General features: G+C 42.0%; 1 protein-coding gene across 2 annotated transcripts in view; it reads right to left on the bottom strand.

The window, feature by feature from the left end:
- Nucleotides 1–24,703, bottom strand: part of MAP3K3 (mitogen-activated protein kinase kinase kinase 3) — a 65,890-nt gene extending 41,187 nt beyond the window's left edge. The window contains exons 1-3 of one of the 2 annotated variants that reach the window (XM_038546907.1): nucleotides 24,594–24,703; nucleotides 14,979–15,100; nucleotides 1,350–1,390 (exon numbers count right to left, since the gene is read on the bottom strand). In XM_038546907.1, coding sequence (XP_038402835.1) covers nucleotides 1,350–1,390; nucleotides 14,979–15,074 — 137 coding nt within the window. In that variant the 5' untranslated portion in view covers nucleotides 15,075–15,100; nucleotides 24,594–24,703. Of the gene's footprint in view, nucleotides 1–1,349; nucleotides 1,391–14,978; nucleotides 15,101–23,989; nucleotides 24,021–24,593 lie in introns of those variants that run through there. The other variant, XM_038546906.1, reaches the window with a different exon arrangement.

Below are 24,703 nucleotides of genomic sequence, written 5' to 3' on the forward strand. Positions count from 1 at the left end.
CAGGCTTGTGAATGTATCTTTTTAAGGGAGAACAGCAGCCCTATATCTGGACCTGAGCTACCAATGTTTAGAGGCACTAAGGTCCTCTGGTGGGACTTACACAGTAAGAAGAGCTTATTCTTATCAGCATGCTCTTCACATTCCCAAATGTTCAAAGCAAAAGAAAAAGAAGGATATCAATGGGAGAGAATGGCATAGCAGGAAACAGATACTGAAAAGCACACTTAGGCACATATATGCCACATGCATGCACATATAGGGTCCCAATTATCATGACCAGAGTTTGGTATGCTTTTTAAAAGTTCTTCCTCGAGGCACCTGGCTGGCGCAGTCAGTTAAACGTCTGACTCTTGGTTTTGGTTCAGGTCATAATCTCAGGGTCCTGGGATCAAGCCCCGTGTCAGGATCTGTGCTTAGCATAGAGTCTGCTTGGGATTCTCTCTTGCCCTCTCCTTCTGCCCTTCCCACTTATGCTGTCCCTCTCTCTAAAATAAATAAATAAAATCTTAAACATATTTCCTTAAGGGGTACCCCACTGGCTCAGGTGGTGAAGCATGCATCTCTTGATCTCGGGGTTGTCAGTTTGAGCCCCATGTTGGGTGTAGACATTACTTAAAAATGGAATCTTTAAAAAAATAAGTTTTTCCTTAAATAATTTGAGAAATTAAGTGGAGTCCTATTTTTCTCAACTGAGAACTTCTACCTTGACTTCCTACAAAAAATTAAATACTAACAATGGAGAAAAGGACAGAAGGATTTTGTAACATCACTTTCACTTCCTTAACAAGGAAAGATACTGAATATAGACTGAAAAACTCCCTCTTTCTAAATCCTCAAATGATCTGAAATCTTTCACAACTGATGGACTTGATGCAGCTTCCCAACCCAGACACATTATAAAGAAATTTCCAACTCACTAACCTGGCCCTGATGTGGACAGAGCCAGGGCCATTCTACTGGGCTAGGAATGCACCACATCAAAGGAGAATCTAAATCTCCTTCTGATGCTCACAGGTGGCACAGTGTCAGTGTGTTTGGAAGTCATAACTCTGAGTAGACCTGGAGTCCTGACTTCCTCCCCTAGCAAAATGGTGGACCCACAGGAGTAGAATAAGAGCAAAAGAGTAAAACATCAGCAGTTGAAATGGTTTCCATTTCTAACACCAGAAATAAAATTCAATTGTTAAGCCAAGCCAAAGATAAAAATCACCTTTTTATGCCCAATCAACCCCATCACCCAGCCAGTGACCCCATAGGGATCACTCCAGGGAAAGAGCTTCCAGAAGTTAAATGCTTTCTGAGAACTGCAGCTCACATCAACACAATCACTGAACAGAAGGCAGACTTACCGCCTCTCCCCGTTGTGCTCAAACTTGATTCTGACGTCACTCTGTCAAAGGAATGATAGACAGGTTAGTGGGTTCTCTGGCATGTGTTATCCTGCCATTCCCAGGTAAGCTTCAGGTAGTCCTTTAGCAAGGTTAGGCAAACATCCCTGATGGCTCCTGTTCCAGCTTCTCTACCTCATACACATTCCTTTCCAATGAGTTCGGAGCCTTTTGAGTTCTAACCTCAGGAGCAACAAAGCTCTTGGGACAAGATCCCTAAGTGGCTACCCCAGTTCAGCTGCTATGCTCTGACATGTCATTTCTATGTTCATACACTCTATTTCTACACTGGCTCTGGAGTTTCTCCCACCACATTGCCTCCTGGCCAGGATATGTTTCCTTCTTGGCTACTGTGACTAAACAGAAAGAGAAACCCTTAGAATGGATACTTCCTAGCTATGGGTCCACATGTAAGTTACTTATCCTCCATGAATCTTAGTTTTTCCATGTGTACAGTGGGGCTAAACATACCTAATCTGCACAGTTGCTATGAGAACTAAGCAAATAATGTAGGTAAAACACCTGATACATAGTAGACATGCGATAAATGGTTGCTGCTGCTACTACAGATTTTCATGTTCCTTCTAAGACACCTACCCCCTCACTCCAGGTAGGGTAAAGTGAGATCCTGGACAAGTTACCTTAGAGCTGTCCCCAGTTTTGTCCTAAATGACCATCATGGGTAGCCCATAAGCTGCAGGAAGACATGAACTGTGTCTATCTTATTTCCATACCACAGTGACAATCAAGGAAAATGGTATATAATATTTGTGGTATATAATATTAATCGATGGATTAACTGGGTAAAGAACAGAATTGAGTGTAAATATCAGAAATAGGAGGAAATAGAATCATCAGAATGTTAAGAAACAAATCAATGAGGAAGAGATATTGTAAAGGACAAGCAAATGACTCAAGGGATGAGTCATGGCAGGATAAGGGAAGAGATATTATAGAAGAAAAGAACAGGTATAGAGAAAAAAGAAAAGTAAAACTGTCAGGAAATCAACAAATAGAGATGGAGCAGAGAAAGAGTGCACAGTCAGTGAATGAAAAGTATACTGAGAAAGAGAAATTAATAAACTGTGCCTTGGAACAAAGAAGGAGGTTCTAGAGTATCTTTAGATGAGAAACACAGAGCAGACAGAGAAGATGACAGAAACAGGACAGAATGTCAAAGGTAAGGTGGATACATAAAGGACTTTCTCTACTCAAGAGATTAGAAGGCTAGAATTCTCTTCCAGTCCACTGAACTGGACAGGTGATTCTAATTTACACTCTAAAAATGACTGAGGATCTCAAAGAACTTTTGTTTATGTAGATTACATCTACTGATATTTCCTATTAGAAATTAAAACAGAAAACTTAAATATATCTCATTCACCTTAAAACAATTTAAAAATATTACTTAACATAAACATATTGTTACAAAAAATAATTATATACTTTTATGTTTAGTGACAGAATACAAATCTCTTTAATGCATGTTAATAGGAGTCAGTTGGATTCTCATGTCAGCTTTTGGTTTTAATCTACTGTGGTAAAACATATCATGTAGCCTCTGGAAAACTCTACTGTACATTCTTAAGAGAATGAGGGTGAAAAGGGCAAGTAACATTTTAGTATTTATACGAAAATAGTTTTGACCTCATAGACTCCCTGAAAAGTTCTTGGGAACTTTCTAGGGTCCCCAGAACACAGCTTGAGAATCACTGAATCAAAATATAGAAGGCCGTCCTCTATCCTGTTATTTTAAAGACAAGATGGAGTTGGGGCTCAAAGAACTTCATGTCCCTGAAAAATTCACATACTCAACAGTAGACAGCAAAGCTCCTCTGACCTGCAATGTGAAAACTTCAAAACATACCCCTGATCTTACCCTCTTATCCTTTAAAATATAACACATGGACCACTTTATCCATTAAGACTATATGAAAATAGTTAATATTTATTGAACATTTACTATGTACTAAGCCTTGTTCTAAGCATGTTACGTGTATCGATTAAACAAATCCTCACAACAAATACTATTATTGTCCCCATTTTACAGAAGAAATGGAGTTGCACTGAAGTTAAATAAACTCCCTCAAGGTCATCATGCTTTAAAGAAACAGACAGGATTCAAACCTTGGAAGCCCAGGTCTTTTTTTTTTTTATTATTGGGAGTTCAATTTGCCAACATATAGCATATCACCCAGGGCTCATCCAGTCAAGTGCCCCTCTCAATCCCCATCACCCAGTCACCCCAACCCCCCGCCCACCTTCCTTTCCACTACCCCAAGCCCAGGTCTTAATCACCATGCTATGCTACAACTTAAGTGTCACACAGGCAAAGAAGATTTACTTTACTCACAGATGCAGTGCTTCAATGGGAGAAACTATCAAAGGATCTTTTGTGACCTTACTTTTTTGGAGCTCATGGAGGAGTTGGAGTAATAATGGAGTCAGAACCAGGAGGCTGGAGTACCAATCATGTAGCAAGCTATGGGACCTGGGGAACCAGCAGTGGAGGCTTTGGCTGAGGTTTTGAGTACATAGGGATGGAGAAGGTAGAATGGGAAGGCAGTGTGCTCCATCTAGTCTGCAGTCGTATGTGTGCTAGTGTATGTGTGGCTATATTTATGTGTGTGTGCATGCACAAGCAGAAAGGTGGGGCAGTGCTGCAGAGAAAGTTATCGTGTGGATTTAAGGTTTATGCAAGTGACAGCAGTTTTCTCACTGTCTTCTTTTTCTCCTTTCCCTGAAATGCTGAGCAGTTAGCATGGCAAGGGCCCTCCATGGCAAGTGCTTACGACATGCTGTTGCATGCTGACATGCCACCTCCAGCTTCCTACACTCTCTAGTTCTGCAGCCAGCTCTAGAGTTACATGAGCACTCAACAGTCTGCAGCCCTGTCTGTCCCTGCAAGTGGGTTACCACAGCCTTTCACCTCCTGCTGCTCACAGTCCAGCACACTTTGGTGTAGCTCTCATTATTACTGTTTTTTTATTAATAGATCCTATTTTTAGAACAGTTTTAGATTTTCAGAAAAATTGAGCAGAGCCTACATACCCTTCTTCCCAGAAGTCTCTCCCTGTTATTAACATCATACATTACACAGTGCATTTGTTTTTTTTTAATATTTTTTTAATTGAAGTTCGATTTGCCAACATATAGTATAACACCCAGTGCTCATCCCATCAAGGGCTCTCCTCAGTCCCCGTCACCCAGTTATCCCATCCCCTCACCCGCCTCCCCTTCCACTACCCTTTGTGGTACATTTGTTATTGTTACAATTTTTTTATGTTTGTTTTTATTTTTTATTTTTTTTAATAAATTAATTTTTTATTGGTGTTCAATTTACCAACATACAGAATAACACCCAGTGCCCATCCCATCAAGTGCCCCCCTCAGTGCCCGTCACCCATTCACCCCCACCCCCCGCCCTCCTCCCCTTCCACCACCCCTAGTTCGTTTCCCCGAGTTAGGAGTCTTTTTCTTCTCCCTTCCCTTATGTTCCCTTTCACTGTTATTTATATTCCCCAAATGAATGAGAACATACACTGTTTGTCCTTCTCCGATTGACTTACTTCACTCAGCATAATACCCTCCAGTTCCATCCACATTGAAGCAAATGGTGGGTATTTGTCGTTACAATTAATTACCCAATATTGATGTATTAACTAAAGTCCATAGTTTATTCAGATTCCCTTACAGTTTATTCCTGTTTATTTAAATTAAGAAATTTGGGGGTGCCTGGTGGCTCAGTGGTTGAGCATCTGCCTCTGCCTCAGGTTGTGATTCCAGGGTCTTGGGATCAAGTCCCTCTGCCTGTATCTCTGCTTCTCTGTGTCTCTCATGAATAGATAAATAAAATATTTTTTAAATAATAATAATAATAAAATAAGAAATTTATAGGGGTGCCTAGGTATCTCAGTTCATTGAGCTTCCGATTCTTGATTTTGGCTCAGGTCATGATCTCAGGGTTGTGAAATCAAACCCTGGGTAGGGCACTAGTTGAGATTCTCTCCCTCTGCCTCTGCCCCTCCCCTTGCTTGCACATTCCCTCTTTCTCTCTCTCTCCTTCAAAATAGATAAATACATCTTTTTTGAAAATTAATTTAAAAAGTAAATTTGTATTCCTCTGTTCATTTTTATCTTTTTGTAGCAATAAAAAAAATATTACAATAGCTCTTAAACTGGGATATTATGCTTTGATGCACTTATGAGGGAATCCCCTCTGTCCCTCTGTGGGACTGAAGAAAATGAATTTATTTCATGATGTAGTGCCTAATTCAAGTGCATAGTGCAATAGTGCATAATTCAAGCACTATTCTATGTGAATTCAGTTAGAAAGGGAATTAAACTTTTGCCTTAAACCATAGATCACTCCTACTCAAGACTAACCAAGCCTGTGATTAGTAAGGAGTGTAAACAAAGATGCCTAGTGCTCTGAATCCCTTCTCTCATGTGGTGACAGCCTTTCCAGAGCAGGATGCCTGCATGTACCACATGGCATGCCCACATCTGCCAAGTTCCTAAATCTGAGTTCCCCCTGTCAGGCTGACCAGAATAAGCCATGGATAAGGAAAGTTCAGATAAAGAGAACTTTATTCAATTCCTCTTGCCAACCATTCTCCTTGCCTCTCTGAGACATTTCACACTGGTGGTCAAATCCTCTTTCATGAGGTTCTCTTTTCCCTTGCCTTCTACGACTCTATCCCAGCCCAGAGAACCTGCCACCACTGTAACCACTTCTGCATCTTTGCTGGTTCCTCTTCTTCATGCCCTCTCTCACCCCTCCCCCAACATGTGACTGTTCCTTGAAGTTTGGACTTTTGGCCTCTGGATTTCTCCCCCTTTCCTCACATCTTCTCTTCAGTAGGAATAAAAAATAGGCAACTTACAAACAATCCCCAAATCTCTGACTAGCCCCAATCTTACAAGCAAAACTTCCTCTGTCTGCCACGTAGCTGTGGCAGGTAAGTCGTTAGGAATGTAGCACTGAAGTCAAACTGTCTGGCTTCAAATGCTGGCTTAACATCTCCTAGCTATATTGAATTTGACTAACTGATCTGTGACTCAGTTTCCTCATGTATAAAGTACAAACAGTATTTACCTCATGAAATTATCAAAAGAATTAAATGAAAGAAATAGGTAGAGATAAGAGGACAGTACCTGGCACTTGGGCTGAAAGTGTTTCAGAGTACACTTTTTAGATCTGGAGAGGCAGTCTGATACATGTTCCATATATTGTGTGATGTTTCCCCCCAGGGGAAGGTATCTGGGACAGCACTTCCATGACAGAGGCAGAATATGAACAGGTATTCCTCGTGCACTTCTGCATTGCTTAGCCTCTCCTGAAGTTAGTCTGGGACTTTATGACTAGTTCTGACCAAGAGCTGAGAACATCACTGAGCTCTACACTCTCTTTCTTGGCAGCCATATGTTCCAGGTCATTGGAGCCACCCTCAGGGTCAGGGTCCTGACTATGGTGAACACTTCTTCCCCTTCCCCATACTGGGAATATTGTGTTAAGTCACCTAAGATTTAGGGTTTTTATATTAACATAGCACAAGCTAGTTTTTGCAGTGAATAGTATGAATGCTCACAATAAGTGGAATAAATAAAGACTATAAATAACCCTGTGTTCACTCAAGCCAGGTTTTGCTGCCAAATGAGTTTGCCACAAATTACCAAAAAAAAAGGCTTTCAGTTTCCAGCATTCTTTGGATTTCAGAATTGCAGCTAAGGGATTGTGGACCTGCAAAAATCACACACACACATATACACACATGCACACAATCTGAGTTTTTTTCACTATGATCTCAAACTCAACCTAGCTCCATGTATGTCTGTACCAACCGTCTTCCTAAACTAGACTTCCTTCTCAGCACTGCCATTTCTCACATTGGTACCATGCTCCCTCCGCTGCAGACTCAAACCTCTGAGTTCTGCTTGATTCTTTCCTTCTTCTCCCCTCCAATTCTCTCTTCAAAGGTCTCTGATATAGCACCCCACTCCCCATTCTCTCTGTCCTCTCTCTCACTGACCCCTTTCCCCCTCATTCCTGGATCCCTAAAGGAGCCTCTCTACTTCTCAGCTTCCTTTTCCAACACATTCTAAATTCCTCTATAGTTTCAATCATCTTAACCGCTGCTTTCATCATGTCCCTTCCTTGCTCAAAAAGTAATCAGCGATACCACTGACCTATAGAATAAAGTCGAAATTCTCGGCTGTCATTGAAACCCCTCTAGAACTCCTAATTCTGGGAAATGAACAAGGGGTGGTGGAAAGGGAGGTGGGGGTGGGGGTGACTGGGTGACAGGCACTGAGGGGGGCACTCGATGGGATGAGCACTGGGTGTTATCTATATGTTGGCAAACTGAACTCCAAAAGAAAAAAAAGAAAGAAAGGAAAGAAAGGAAAGAAAGGAAAGAAAGGAAAGAAAGGAAAGAAAGAAAAGAAGAAGAAAGAAAGAAAGAAAGAAAGAAAGAAAGAAATCTGAGGCAGGAAGAAGAAGACTGAATGAAGACGTAAGCATGCATAAGAATCCCCACCCAAACGACAATAACCCGACACAAGAAATCCCACTAACAGACTCAACGAAAAGAAAGAAAGAAAGAAATCCCTCTAGAATTTACACTCACTCAGTTTACTGTGCCACCTCACACTGTTCTCAGCAGGAAGGCTCTCTCCAGCCCAATCATCCTGAAATAGGCCACATTCATTCTTTTCCCTAGGTCTTTAACCATTCATTTTCTCAATTTGGAGTGCCACCCTTCCTCCTTGCCACCTAACTAAATGTTCACACATCCTTCACAGACTAGTTCAAGTGCTACCTCCTCCAGAAATGAGTCTGTAACTACTTTGGCTCAAATTCACCTTTCACTTTCCTGGCCTCCTATAGCACTCACTATCTGTACCATATTTTTAGGCACAGTGGCATCCTACCTCAGTTTCTTTTTTCTTTTTAATATTTATTTATTTATTTTAGAGAGAGAGAGAAAGCAAGCAAGTGAGCACGTGATGGGGGAGCAGAGGGAGAGAATCCCAAGCAGACTCTCCACTGAGCACAGAACCCAACATGGGGCTTGATCTCATGACTCTGAGACCAGAACCCCAGCTAAAACAAAGAATCAGATGCTTAACTGGCTGTGCCACCCAGGAGCCCCACCTTAGTTTCTCTTTTTTTTTTTTTTTCATGTATTTCTCATTTCCCAATAAGACTGTATGATTCTCAGGGTACAGGGAACATAATATATTTCTTTGTACATCTAAGAGGTTTGACTACATGCACATGTTAAACTGAAGGACAGGTGCCATCCCTGCTAAGAAAAAAAGTTCCAGGACAAAAATTCAGGTCTAGGCAAGTTCAAGTCCCCTGCCTACCACAGCCAATCCAGTAATAGTGAAGGCCATGTGCAGGGCGATAGTGCAGGTTAAACTACAGATCTGGGAACTTAGCAGAGATGACAGGAGTAACCGACAATGATGCTAAACTTAAATAGAAATAACCTTCTAAACTCAACAACTGAACATGCAACCCAAAGAGCTCCCCCAAGAATCCCTACAAAAACCAGAGGTCATTAGGGACACCTGGGTGGCTCAGTGGTTTGGCACCTGCCTTCAGCCCAGGGCATGATCCTGGAGTCCCAGAATTGAGTACTACATTGGGCTTCCTGCATGGAGCCTGCTTCTCCTTCTGCCTATGTCTTTGCCTCTCTCTCTCTCTCTCTCTCTCTCTCTCTCTCGCTCTCTGTGTGTGTGTGTGTCTCATGAATAAATAAATAAAATCTTTCAAAAAAAAAACAGAGTTTATTAAACAAAGGTTTTTCAAAAAATTTGACTTGGCAAAGGCCTCAGCTAGCCATTGCTCTGAGTGCCTTCTCTCTGATTCTGTAGCCCTCTTTTCCCCTGTATTTGCTAGGTACCTTTGATGGCTCCCCCAGCTTTGGCACTGGAATCCTTATTTTGCCAAAGATTGTAAATAAATAAGAAGAGGGAAAAAAGGACAACGAAAATAATTTTGTCTGACTCTGGAAAGTCCTAAGAGATCAATGGAAGAGATTATTATAAAGCAACCTTCTTTGCCCTAGTTCTTTCTATATCCTCAGTCCTTGCATTCATTTGACATGCAGGAAAAGTTCAATGAGTGTCTGAATGAATCAATGATTAAATGGTGTATTGTTTATCTACTGCTGCCTAACAAACCACCACTGTGCACGCACGTGCACATACACACACACATACACAAATATAAATATATATATGTATATAAAATATAAAGCAACCTTCTTACAAAACAAAATGCCAGGCGTGCATATTGTTTTAGGTTGTATTTTCAAACTACCCAGACTATCTTATCAACAACCCTTGAAAGAGAAAGGAAGTCCTGAAGAGCCAGGTCTATCACAGTAAAAGCAAAAGACAGTCTGCTCAATCAGTGACCTTACTGAAGGAAAAGCCCCTAGAATTCTCCTCCTTTAGAACTGATAGCCAAGAGCTCTGCTCTGCTAGTGCCTGCAATGAGGAAAGCAACTTTTCCATTCTGACGCACCCACTAGTGACCATCTGCAAGGTCAGACCCAGGAGAGCCTGACTTCTGTTCAAGCCTGTACTTACCAGTCTGATAAGATTTGAGAAAAACAGGAATTAAAGATTCTATTTCTTCCCCCACTGGGATTTTTAGAAATTAGGCTAGCTTCAGAAGTTTGCAGAAGACTATCTGATACACAGGAATAACAATCCAATAAAGGTAGAAAACTTAACCCTTTCAGTTCCATGACAGTATGCAGAGTTCTGATTAGAAGCTTTCTTTAGAGCTCATGCATCCAATGCCAGAGCATAACAGAAGTGATGTAATCACTACCACTTTACTCTATACATTTGTTTCACAATGTACAAAATGCATTACATTCTGTCTATGATCTTACAACAACTTTAAGAGATAAAGTGGGTATTATTACGTCTATATTTCAGGTGGAAAAACTGAGGTTTAAAAAGATTATTAGACTTACACACAATAAAATTACTGAGACTGGGAGTCGAAGATCTGAGTTTACTTCCTGGCTCTATTCAATACCTCTGTGTAAGCACTTTGCAAACTTTAAAGTATTGTACACATACTTACAGTTGTTGTTATTATTGTTAACTGTTGTTGAAACCACTCTGTACACTGTAAAATCCTAAATTAATGGATTAGTAATAATGACTTGCAAGCCAGTGCTCTTCTCACCACACTAAGATGTCAACTTTATAGAGAAATTGCACCTATTGAAAAAGCACTGTGAGTTGATGACCAGTAAAGAGATACTGCTCATCGTGGCCCACAAAACTGTCCACAGACCCCAGCCACACGCAGGATGGGCCACACATCTAAAATGTTCAGCCAGCTCTAACCAGGCTGTAGGCTTCCAAGGATCTAATGTACAGGAGGAAGAAGAAACAAACACAGAGCCTACCTCCTAACAAACAGTTCATAGCTAAGCACCTCATTGCCCATGTACTCCCATAGCTGCTCAGAATGCTTAGTTGTTGTCAAATGCATTCTCTTTTTCAGTTGGTTACCTAGCTTGTTCACTTAGGGAAGAGGAAGTCTGAGGTCCTACCAAACTGAGATATCAAATTAAGTCTTTCCAGTTCTTCCAAGCCTCAGCACCCCTAAGATTTCTGTCAATGAACTCACATCTCTTCTGGCTTTCCTTTGCTGTGTCCAGCTTGAGCCCCATGAGGCTATGCCAGTCTCAGCTCTGCCTTATAGCCAGTACTCCCCTTCTCACACTGAAGTAAGTGCTCTTTGCCTCTGCCAGTGCCATCCCCTCCCTGAATAATCAACCTTTCCTGCTGGCCACAATACTTGGTTACGTTCAGCTGAACTCTGCAATTTGAATCTTTAGCCCTATTTGACATTTCCTAGCTAATCTGGCATCTCTAAGCCATTTAAATTAGGTTTTAATCTTTCATTCCTCTCTCCCAAACATGGACCTTCTGGTAGAAGAACTGGTAAGGGAAAAAACAGTTTAATCCTATCCCAAGTCCAAGCAAACAAAAACAATAAAAATAATAAATATGGATTCACTCTGTAAACTATAAAGTCCTATGTTAACAGATTATTAATGTCACCAGATTCTTAGGCCAAGTTCTTTTCATTACACTAAGCTGTAAACACATCTCCCTCCAAGGTTCCCCCCACCCCCATTTCATCCCATCCTTCCTAGAAGGGATTCACTGAAACTTTCTCCCCTTTCTGCTTTTGGATTTTGCTGAAGAACATCCCTTCTGGTCAGAAGGTGAACATCTGTTACAATTCCCAGGAGAGACTTCTACTATCTTGACTTTATTAAGTGGAAAAAGTGATCTTGACATTTCCATTGCCCTTTTACCTAATATTAGCATAAAACTCTGAGCTTCCATTTCTAAACAGCCATGCTAGTTCCATAGCTTCACATTTCCCCCAGATCCCCATGCCTCCTGGAATAGAACCTCAAATAAGATTCCCACTGATGACCTTATCACAATGTGTAGAAACACATGACCTATGTAGAGCAATGAACATCCCAATGAATCAGTGAATACCTCTAAGCAGGCACTTAATTTCTTGCCCCACAAAACAACAGTCCCTTATATAATATATAAAGTCCTATATAGTCCTTTATATAATATATAGAGTTGTGCTGTCCAAGATAGTAGCCACTAGCCACATAGTACTATTTCAATTAAAATTAAATAAAATCTAAAATTCATTTGCTCAGTTGCTCAACAGCTACATGTGGCTAACGGCTACTACAGTGGGCAGCACAGATACAGAACACTTCTATCATCACACAAAGTATACTGGACAGTACTGACATAGGCTGCTTCAGAACAATATTGTTCTGTGAAATGACTAAAAGCACAGAACACAGATAATGAGAAACAAGTACTCCCTACAAATTCACTAAGATGACTTGTCTAAGAAATGAACTCCACACTTGTCTAGCACTTGGATCAGATCTGAAAGCACATTTTAGTTTTATTTTTTTATTTTTATTTTTATTTTTTTTTAAAGCATGGCCTTTTTTTTTTTTTTAATAAATTTTTATTTATTTATGATAGTCACAGAGAGAGAGAGAGAGGCAGAGACACAGGCAGAGGGAGAAGCAGGCTCCATGCACCGGGAGCCCGACGTGGGATTCGATCCTGGGTCTTCAGGATCGCGCCCTGGGCCAAAGGCAGGCGCCAAACCGCTGTGCCACCCAGGGATCCCCACATTTTAGTTTTAATGGGTAATTTGGTTCCCTACCAAAAATTTTTTTTAAAAATTTAATTTATTTATTTGTTACAGGGAAAGAAGTAGAGCAAGAGCACATAAGCATGGGGATGGGTAGACAGAGAAGAAGAAGCAGGCTTCTCGTTGAGCAGAGAGCCTGATGCGGGGCTCAATCCCAGAACCCTATTATCATGACCTGAGCTGAAGGCAGATGTTCAACCGACTAAGCCACCCAGGCGCCCCCTTGCCAAAAATTTTTTTCTCACTGGCCCCTGCACATTAGCTTGTTGTTACTGTGGGGCTGTTCAGAAGGGCTGAGGCGCTACTGTTCTGTTTCTTCTTTAAAAACAAAAACCTGGGGATCCCTGGGTGGCGCAGCGGTTTGGCGCCTGCCTTTGGCCTAGGGCGCGATCCTGGAGACCCGGGATCGAATCTCACATCGGGCTCCCGGTGCATGGAGCCTGTTTCTCCCTCTGCCTATGTCTCTGCCTCTCTCTCTCTCTCTCTCTCTCTCTCTCTCTGTGACTATCATAAATAAAATAAAAAAAATAAAATAAATTAAAAAAAAAAACAAAAACCTGGGGATCCCTGGGTGGCTCGGCGGTTTTGCGCCTGCCTTTGGCCCAGGGCGCGATCCTGGAGTTCCAGGATCGAGTCCCACGTCGGGCTCCTGGCGTGGAGCCTGCTTCTCCCTTTGCCTGTCTCTCTCTCTCTCTCTCTCTCATAAATAAAAATAAATCTTTAAAAAACAAAAACAAAAACAAAAACAAAACTGAGGTTAATAATTTGTATCCTTCATGCAACAGAAAAAAATTGATGATATTCAGGTAAATGGTGGGTCCTCAGAGCCACTACTTCTTGTTAAGATTACTTCCTAACCAGAGTCAATCCTTTTTTTATAGGCTTCTCCCTTCATAACTATGGACTTCACCTCAATAACACAACAGCAGGCAGAGCAAAAGATTAGGAACTTTCTTATAATAACTTTTAGGCTCTAAGCAGAAGGATTTCACAAAGGTAATCTCCCTTCAACGAAGATCAGGGACCACTACGCTGCCGTCCTCTTCTTAGCCTGGTCCTTTCAACTCAAGAAAACTTCCCCTTTTCACCTAACTGATGTCCATGCTCCCCATTTGGAGAAAGATCAGCTGACTGGAGCAGCACACTCCACATAGGAAGACAGGAAGGAAAGTGAGGTCATTAGGCTCAAGCCTGGGGGAAGGGACTCACTTCTGGTAAAATGCTCCTTCCAAAAGCAGCTTTGAATAGAAAAGAGTTACCACACGGCAGAACCCACACAATTAGAATAATGTATGAAAACAGTACAAGAATGGGCCCTATTCTGTTGTTCCCCAGTTCTGTAAGGTAGCCATAAAAATAAAAGCAGCTTTCTAAACTAATCCTTCTGCTGTATCATAGAATAAAAGGACTCAGGGTCCCTAGTTTTCCTAAAGGCAGGAAATACTCTGAGGGGCTTTATCTAGCAGACCTTAGGCAGTAAAGTTCTAGGGCCTTACTCTTTCTCTAGGAACCAAGGATTCTTCTGAAGAAATGGTAAACAAGGTGCAAATGAGGAAAGAGAAGGTTAGCTGATAACAAAGAGAACCACAAGGGAGAAAGGCATGGATAAATTTTCATCAGACACACCAAACACAGCCATACAAGGCACTAGACAGCCACTAGGAAGGAATCATTCACTCCTCTCTGCAGGCCAAAATACCCAGGAATCAGGGAGTTTGTAAATGCACTGGAGGTGAGAAGAAGGTTCTTAACAGCACAGTAGTTTAAATGTTAACAAAAATAGGAGTTGTTTTCCTAAAGAAGCACACGACTCTCAATAAAATAGACACTCTCAACTACCTGAGTTAACATAAGGGGAAACAACTGTAAACAACAATAATAAAATCCCTCATTGTTACCTTTAGAGTATATTATATGAAATTTCATTAAATAAATTTCCATTATTAATTATATTTTATATAAACTAATATTAAAATTAATTAATTTTTCCTAAGTATACACTGTAAGGTAGCTAAAAACATTCTGAGTTAGTGATTATGAATCTGGATTTAAACGTTTACCAAACAATCAGTAAAGGAACAGTTATATGAATACTGTCCCTAAAAGTGAAGGAATCATTCTTATTCTCCACAGATAAAACACTAGACACAAGACTTTGGGCATTCAGATCATGACCCACATCTGACTGGTATATATCACTTACCATTTAACGGACTGTGAAAGAGAAGGGCCAATAGCATTCAAGCCAAGTAGTTGAATAGCCTTGGCTTCTCAAATATTTCCCCATTTGAAAATCCCTCCCTAGCAATTTTAGTTGGGTCTGCCATGGCCACACACACCTGCCTATTTGGGTGACCCGAGTCTTTGTTCTTCATGGTCTCATATCCAGGCACCCGGGGACGTCGGCTCATCTGGAGGGCCACCAGATCCTTCATGATTGAGTTCAATGCTTCCTGTTCGTCTGCAATGAAAGAGAGTACATGGGCTAAGATACTTTAATATGGACCATAGGTAAGTGTTGAATCATGAAATTGTACACCTGAAACTAATGTTACGCTGTATGTTAACTAACTGGAATTTAAGTAAAAACTTAAAAAGAAATACAGAACAGCAAATTACTATCACAATTATATGACTAATACTCACGGAGTTCTGCCCAGGTAAAATGACAGACCCTGTAACTATAATCACATGTATCTGATGTCTGAAAAGTAGATAACTGAGGTCAGAATATGGCATCTTAAATTTCAATGGATTCTTAACAAATCTCATCAGATTTCTGGCAGCAGTATTTACCAATTCACAGTGGCAAGGGAGGTGCTCAAAGAGGGCAATTTCTTCCAGTGCCAGAGAAACTCAACCAGGAAAAACAGATGAAAAGTTGGAGTGAACAACAACACAGTTCTGTGTAGTAGGGTACTGAGTGAAAAGATGAATTCATGGAGAGCTGATAATGGGTCAGAGTCACACACAGACTTATTCTTAAAGCATCCCATGTAGAAGAGCACATTTAAAAAGGTACCAAGCAAGGACCTCAGGTAGCTGCTTTGAATACAAGTTGTTTTATTTTTTATTTTTTAATAATAAATTTATTTTTTATTGGTGTTCAATTTGCCAACATACAGAATAACACCCAGTGCTCATCCCATTAAGTGCGCCCCTCAGTGCCCGCCACCCAGTCACCCCCACCCCCTGCCCTCCTCCCCTTCCACCACCTGCCCTCCTCCCCTTCCACCACCCCTAGTTCGTTTCCCAGAGTTAGGAGTCTTCCATGTTCTGTCTCCCTTTCTGATATTTCCTACCCATTTCTTCTCCCTTCCCCTCTATTCCCTTTCACTATTATTTATATTCCCCAAATGAATGAGACCATATAATGTTTGTCCTTCTCCGATTGACTTATTTCACTCAGCATAATACCCTCCAGTTCCATCCACGTCGAAGCAAATGGTGGGTATTTGTCATTTCTAATGGCTGAGTAATATTCCATTGTATACATAAACTACATCTTCTTTATCCATTCATCTTTCGATAGACACCGAGGCTCCTTCCACAGTTTGGCTATTGTGGACATTGCTGCTAGAAACATTGAGTGCAGGTGTCCCGGCATTTCATTGCATCTGTATCTTTGGGGTAAATCCCCAGCAGTGCAATTGCTGGGTCATAGGTTTTACAAGCCTAGTCTTTGAAAGCCCCCCTCCCAACTCTTTACAAGTTTATAGGCCTTTTGCTTCTTACAGGGAAGCCAAAAGGCAGTTCTATTGTTTTTCTTCCCTAACTGACCAAGCAATGACTTGTCTTCTCCCTTATTGGCATTACTTTTAATCCCCTTTTCCTGAAATAGCATAAAGTACTAGAATTCTCATGCACTGAAGACAACTGGACAAAACCCAGAATCCAAACCAGCCCAATTCTGTGTTTTGCAGAATTATCCCAGGTCCTTCGAGAGATCCTGGTCTACTCAAATAGCATTTGGGAGTTGAAAATAAACCTGTTGATCTGGAAAGGAATATGAAAGATGAGTTGTTACACATGTTCTGGTGACAGCTAAGTCACTTGGGGACCCAGGGCACACCTTAAAAGAAGTACAAGAGACTCCACCCAGAAAGCACTTATCTTTTGTCTTTTGTCACTGTGCCTTGGAAATGTTCTAACACCTTGTGGAATAAATCGGGGCTATTTGTCTCTTCCCTCTTTTTAGATCAAATGTGCTCAGGCGCCCTACATGCCGTCTGAGGAAGTGCAGGAAAGGAAGACGGTGCCCATGTGGAGGTTTCTGTCTACTCATAAAAGTAAAATTAGACTTAACATGTGCAGGAAAGCACTAGTAGAGTAGCTTCCCATCTAATTCCATTTCAAAATATATACCAAAGTGTGTATGAGAGTAGATGTAGAACCAAAAGGATAAATCAATGGGAGAGTGAATGAAAAGGAAGTGGGTATCTACAAAAAGACATGTCAAAATTAAAACATGTACATCCCAAGATAAAGTCATAGTGAAAAACAAACAAACAAAAACATATGTCCCATCAATTATTTTATATTTTCTAGTGATTTCCCTATAGGGCCCTTAAAGAAAGAGAACTTGTATGATATTTTGTTTTGTTTGTTTTTGTTTTGTTTTGTTTTTTAACCTCCCAAACAAGGTTTAAAAATTAGAGCATAACATCTAAGCTAGGAAGACTGGCTTATATACATAATACACATAGGCTTATATATTAAGTTGGCTTATATACTATTGAATATATATGTGTATACAATTTTGAGGCCAACTGTAACAGTAAACTGGGATCACATAAAGAGGATTATGACTAGATAACTGTTTTCTGAGGCACATTCAGGGCTATTCCTAACCAGAGAATACATAGGAGTTTTCAGTATCAAGGTAACCACCCTGTAATTTCTGTTGTCTCAATTCAGATACTGAACCAAGATGGATGTGAATACATACACAGAGACACAAAACACACATGCTTTTCAAGTCAAATCCATGACAAGCAGGACTACAGAATCATTTCTAATTTTGTATAAGATGATGCTATTATAAGAGCTGGTTTATCAGGTTGACAAATTCAGTTTCCAGGAAGCTAACCAATTCCTGGCATTACTTCATGGATAAACTTGTTTGGTAGTTCCAGTGCTGAGAACACACTAGAGGAATAGTTTGGTACTATCTCCCAACACCCAGAATAACTGACACAAGTGACACAGGGTTATAGAATCTGATTTTGTGTCAAAGTTGAAAACACTGCTAGAGGCAGGCAAGTTCTTAAACTGATACTTCGAGGATGTGGATAAAGACAGGAAGTAAATCAAGTGGCTCTTTTAGGCATTTCTTCCTGGATTGAGATTTTAACTGAATTATCAGAACTCCAATATGGTATTCCTTAAAAATAAAAACAAACAAAACTTAAAAAAAAAAACAATAGAAGCTTTCTTAGAGTGCAGCAGTCATTTATATGCACTTTGAAGTCAGAAAGGCCTGGATTTAAGAGGCTTTGAACAAATCACTTATTCACCCTAAACCTCAGTTTCCTCATCTGTAAAATGGAAATAATAAAAGTATCTCACAGATCTGTTGTGAGAGCTAAGGGAAAAAGAACTTACAAATTATTCCTCATGGTACCAAAGTAACACTTAGTAATGCTTAAAAAAATGCTGGCTATTATTATCAATGGAAAAAGGTTGGTGGAAAAGACTGGATACTATTTAATCTACCCTAATACTTAATTTTATTCCTGGATTTTTATTAGTCATTAAAAATACCCATTCACTGAGTACCAGTATGTAATATACATTAGATAGTTCTGAAAGATACTTTAAGATGTTCAAACTTTAGGGGTAAAAGGATGAATGACACCCAAATACAAGGTGACACAAATAAAGCGATTGACTTAGACAATATATAAACTAGAGTACATAATCTGGCATGCGTAAAAAAAATTTTTTTCAGTGAGTAGCAAGCAGTTTTATAGATGATTTTACATAATTATTAACAGAATAAGGATTCTTTCAGAAAATCAAGCTGTTCCAGCTATGTGAGAGCTTAAAAAATGAACTGAAGATGAGAAAGGACCTAAAAGCAAGTGAGGGGACTGAGGGGGAAAAAGTAGGTCAGGGGCTGATCCTCAATGAATAATAATCCTTATCAAGTAGAGTAGGAAGAAGGTATGCTGGCAAAGGAGGCTTTAAGAGGTTTGGAAGAAAAAAAACCAAGAGTGGCACCACAGAAGTCAGGACCAAAGAAGGACAGTGGCAGGCACAGGCCAGGCAGGCCCAATAGAATGGCAGAGGTAGAAACACAATTTTAAAGGGAATCAAGAAGCTAAAGATTAAAAGGAAATTGGAAGTAGTAGAAATCAACAATTCATTTGTGAACTTTACACATGAACAACTTGAGGCTGGGGTAATAGTTAGTGTGCTATAACCTTGAAAATATTTCCTGAGGATGGGGGTGGTTTGACACACTTAAAAGCTACCAGGAAGAAGCACAGAGGAAGAAGTTAATTCTAGAGATTAAGGGGTTATGACTATAGAGGGAAGGAGTATTCACAGAAAATAGAAAAGAAAGGATCTATGAAGTAAGGATTAGAGTTTAGGCTTGAAAAGTGGAAGCTCTTAAGCAGTCTTAAGCAGATAGCTATCCATAATTATTCAGCAGTGTGCACTTTTTTCTTCTTCAGATACCCTGAGCTATGGTCTGGGGGCTGCCAGGAAATATACTCCTCTCTACTTAGCTTCAGCATGAAGTCAATCTTCCAGACTGAACTATTACTCTATCTAAAAGTAGGGTCTTAAGGCATGCCCATTTATGAATTCCCTTGGCTAAAAACCCAGAAAAGTTTCTAGTAGCACCATGTCCTTCAATAAACATTGTTGTCCTATATAACATCTGTTTACTATGTCAGACACTCTCCCTTTTCCATATATACAAATCCCCAAAGTAATGTTCTAATTGTTTTCACTTAACTAACAATGTTATTTCTTTATGTGGCCAGCACTTTACCTAGCACTGCCAGATGGTCTGATCACACTGCTCACCCAAGAGACGCTGTTTTCAAAGTGTCCCTGGGTCACATTTTACTATCTTAATCTCATGATATTTCATATTCTCCCACTGATCCACCTTGTCACCTTGTCAATACCTGGGGAAACATCATTTTATAGTAAGTACAAGGAAAAAGGCCCGAGCCTCATTCACAAGAAACTTTTTATCCTTCATGGACAATGGTAGAACCTTTGCTAGATCTCAAAGTCAAATTCTGATTTTTTTTCTGTTTCTGGGATATAACAGCCCTTCCAAAGTAACTGATGGTTCAAAATGTATTTATTTTTAAAGATGTTATTTATTTATTTGAGAGAGTGAGCAAGAGAGAGATTGAGCACAAGCTGGGAGAGAGGCAGAGGGAGAGGGAGAAGCAGACTCCCCACTGAGCAGGGAGCTCAACACAGGGCTCAATCCCAGGACCCTGGGATCAAGACTTGAGCTGAAGACAGATGCTAAACTGACTGACCCACTCAGGTGCCCCCCAAATTTAAAAATACATATTACAAAGTATCTTCCTCAGAAGAATCAACATATCACCACTATATTTTATTTTTACATTTAATGAAATTAATCTAAAGGTCTAGAGACTATAGGATTATGTATGTCAACCCCAAAACTATAGAATTGATCTCTCACTCCTGTGCACCGGTACATAGTTTTAACGAATTACCTACACCACCTCCTTGCACTCACTTGTTTACATGTTTCTGGTTCACCTTACCTTTTTAAGATAACTTCTTAAGGAGAGGAAAAATGTAGATACAGGGCCTAATACTGTTCCTGACATGTAAGAGACAATAAATGGGCAAAGACTAGCTTACGTAGACAGAACCAAGAAAATTGCTCCTTATCCTTTGTGTAGTCCCCTAATACTCACTTAGCTATTTACTTTTTATAAATGCCTAAAATTCAGTTTTAAAATCTAATGGTCAAGGGCACTAGGTGGCTTAGTTAAGCAATTGCCTTCAGCTCAGATCATGATCCTGGGATCCTGGAATTGAGCCAGGCTCCCTGCTCAATGAGGAGTCTGCTTCTCCACCCCCCTCTGCCCTACCCTGTCCCCTTTCCCCACTCCTGCTCGCTGGCACAAGCTCTCTCTCTCAAATAAATAAAGGATTTTATTTGAGAGCGAGAGAGCGCAAGTGAGTACACAAGCCAGGAGAGAGGCAGAAGGAGAAATAGACTCTTTGCTGAGCAGGGAGCCCAATGTGGGGCTTGATCCCATGACCCCAGGATCATGACCTGAGCCAAAGGCAGACGCTTAACTGACTGAGCCACCCAGGCACCCCTAAATAAAGTCTTTGGAAAAAAAAAAAAAAAGAAATCCAACTGTCATTTAAAAAAATACCAGAAATCTAGACAACACATGGCCATGCTGAGTCATTAAATTGTGACCCCAATTTCAATTAAAACAGCTGTTGGCCAGTCTACACAGGAGGTCAGGTTCTAGACAAGCCAAGTTGACACTGGTCTGACTGGGAGCTCACAAGAGCCCTGGAACCTTAGAGACCCAAGGTGCCTATAAATCACAATGATTCTGACTTCTAGCCAAGCTATCAAAGCAGAATCAACTCATCCTTAATCCTATACCCAGTTCACTGTAGTTTCCTGTAACATTTCCAAGTTGTTACACGTTTTTCAGTAACACTTCCCACTAAGTTTCAGACTGCATTTATAAAAAATCCAAATGTACACTAGTGAATTAGTCTCAAGCATTAACAGCATTTGCCACTATAATTACTAAAACTGGGAGAGAATTCTAGCGTGACCAAGAAAAATGACCAGTCAATCCCAATTTTTTTAATAACCACATAATATCAAGGCCAAAAAAAGAAGCATATCTCCATATTCCCTATTATTTACAAGGATAAGTGTACTACAGGGGGATAAGTATAGTTCCCACTAAATATTTACCGGGGCTAACAGCCAATATAAAATCTAACCCGTTTTTATTACCAACCCAAGTTGTCAAACAAGCTTGAATCTGGGGCTTTGAACAGCTCAGGAAAGTATGACTGTTAATCAAAAAACCTGAAGGGCAGGGACTCAAATTAGTTTTGGTCCTTTCCTCACTGGGCTGAAGTTTAACAAATATAATGAAAATATTAATAAGTCTGTATGTCTTTCTTATCAACCTCTTGCTGTATTATAGTTTACTCAGAACCACAACAACTAAAGCAAACTAACCTGGGAATTTTATTCATCATACACATCACCAAAATGGAAACCAATATTTAAAAGAGTGACTGTGTATATATGTGTGCACACATATCCTTGCTGAAACTTTTATAAGGTAAATTAAAGATCCAGGCTCTGGAAGCATTCAGTATTAGCTCTAATTGCATATCAAGGTCATCTACAAAAAAGAGAGTGTAGTTACAAAGGGAACCTGCTAAAGAAAGTAAGGCAATTTCTTTATGTAAAACAGACATGGGGACAAATAAGAAAGCAGAGTTCCTGGTCCTTTTTCCTGGTTCCGGCCCCTACGTATACAGTCCCTTTCTTCCCCATCACTGTCTCTCCAAAAACTCATACACTTAAAATAGTTTTTAAGTATGTCTTGAAATGTGAAAACAGGCTGACAACTATTTTCATGTTGGACATTAAAATGCAATCAACAAATCTGGACACTCTGATTCAGCAGTCAAGAAAGTGGGGAGTGGGAGTCTGCCCATCCTCAAGTATTACACATTCCCTTTTGGGCCTTAACACTGCCCTCACAAGACAAAGAGGAAAGACCATCACAAACAGAGGTTCACAAACCAATTCAAGGACTGAGTACAATCATCAAATTCCAAAACCCAAGATAAATGTTTGAAGCCTGGGGAGGACATGAAGAATCATGTGCCCCATTTATAGTAAATATTTGGTATTTGTTGAATTATTTTTTAAAATACCAAGCCTTACTGGGTTCCTTTTCTGCTTACAGTCACAGGAGACTTACCCCAGAAAAGCAAGCACTTTTAAAGCAAAGAACGGGAAGGAAACCGTACTCCCAGCAAATGAACAAACCCATCCTTTACTGTACAAGGGCAGCGTGAAATAGAACAAGGCAATTCATTCAAAGGCATAGTGTAGATACAGGCAGTAAAACAGTATCTGCCCGATGTAACACAGCATACACTTAACTTTTACAAAAATGACCTGACCTTGCTATAGGGCAAAGCAAATATTAACGTTCCCTCTTCTCATGCATGGCACTTCAGATACAGCAAATGCCTTTGCAAAGGATCCTTTCACTGACTCCTTGGTTATTTAGGACAGTACCAAATGCTTTGCAAAACTCGTGATTGTGGACGACAGTATCACAGTAACTCATCCGAACAAGAGAAGCAAAGTACATCTAAAATGTTATCTGTTTCTTAACCTAGTCCAATAATCATTTGCTAAATTACCAAGAAGGACAACAAAATGTAATTCAGTGTAAATGCCGCGTGTGGAAGACATCAGAAGCATTTCTTAGATTACATCTTTACAACAGAAATTGCAAGTATTGATAAAAAGGAAATGATTTCATAGATTCTTTAGCGCAGTGAACGCTTGCTTCTTTTAAAAGTTACATAATTTCAGGGATACCGTTAAATAAAAATAATGGCTGTAAAACACTGCAACCGGATTTTTCAAAAAGTAGGATGTGAATTACAGCTGGCAGTCCCCTACCAATTCCTACCCTCCAGCAATCTGCGTGCGGCTCTCGTTTCTCAACCGCGGCGTTGATAACAGTGATTGCCGTTTTAATCATCTCGCAGCCTATCTCCCCGCACGCCCTCCCCCCTGCGCTGGGGCGCGCACAGGGCTCGAGAGCAAGCCCCGGGAACTCTCGCTGGCCGGCCTGTGTGAGCAAAGGGAAGGAAATGACACAGGCAGGAAAAAAAAGCAAATCAAGGAAAAGACACAACAGCAGCTGGGCCTGCACCAGCCTCCAGCCCGGGCCCCACACTGAGCCCCCGCTCCCCCGCCCTCGGGCTCGCGGGCCGGCTCGCTCGGGCCGGAGCGGGCTGCCCCGCCGAGCACGGGCCCTCGATCCCGCCGCCGCCTCCTCGGGATGCGCCCGCCGCGCGGCCCGGAAGGAGGCTGCCCAGCGGGCTCCGCCGGCCCGGACCGCCCCGGCAGGCCGGGGAAAGCCGAACCCCCGCCTGGGCCGCCGAGCCGCGAGCGGGGCGGGCGGGCGCCGGCAGTCCGCAGCCCGGGCCGGGTGGGCTGTCCATGCCTGTCAGGCGGCGGCCCAGGGTCCTCCTCCCCTCAGCCCGGGGCGGGGCGACGCGGAGCAGCGCGGGCACAGGCCGGGGCGGTGGCGACACTCACCCATGGTGGCGATGGCGGCAGCGGCGGCTCGGGCCCGAGTGTCACCTCCGCAGCCGGAGCTGCATGCCGGGGGCCCGGGCGGCGGGGACGGCAGCGGGCCTGGCTCCGCGCGGGGGGCGCGGGCTGCGCTCGGGGCCCCCGCCGCCTCCCCAGGCTCCGGCTCCGGCTCCGCCCGCGGCCGGGCGCTGTGGCATGGGCAGGGTGGCCCGCTACATCCCCGGCGCTCCTCGGCTCGGCCCAGCCCGGCCTCGGCGGCGCCGCTCGGCCCGCCCGCCCGCCAGTCTCCCAGTCCCGCAGTCGCTCCGTCCGGCCACCGTTCTCCACCTCAGGAACGCTCCGAAAAACAAACCGCTGGTCGCGCAGCTCGCCCCCTCGCCTGTCACTCACCGCAGCGCCCGCCAATCCCAGGCAGCCGCTGGGCCTTCGTGCCACCCCCACCCACTTCACCAGCCAATAACCGGGAGGAAGTCGCGGCCCCAGTCGCCCCCCCGACCCCGCTCTCTCCCCAGCACCCTCTCGGTCGCCAGCTAATCATCAGCACCACACGATGAACCAATCCCGCCTACTCTAGCAGGATGCCAATGGGCGAAGCCAAGGCCGTTACCGAGGGCCGTCTACCGCCTGCCAATCATCGGCACAGCACCGGTTCACTCTCGGCCGGCCAATCACGCAGAGGGCGCTGAGCACCCGCCTCTGCGCATCCCTCGCCGTCTC

Source organism: Canis lupus, chromosome 9 (assembly GCF_011100685.1).
Source record: "Canis lupus familiaris isolate Mischka breed German Shepherd chromosome 9, alternate assembly UU_Cfam_GSD_1.0, whole genome shotgun sequence".
Lineage (NCBI taxonomy): Eukaryota > Metazoa > Chordata > Mammalia > Carnivora > Canidae > Canis > Canis lupus.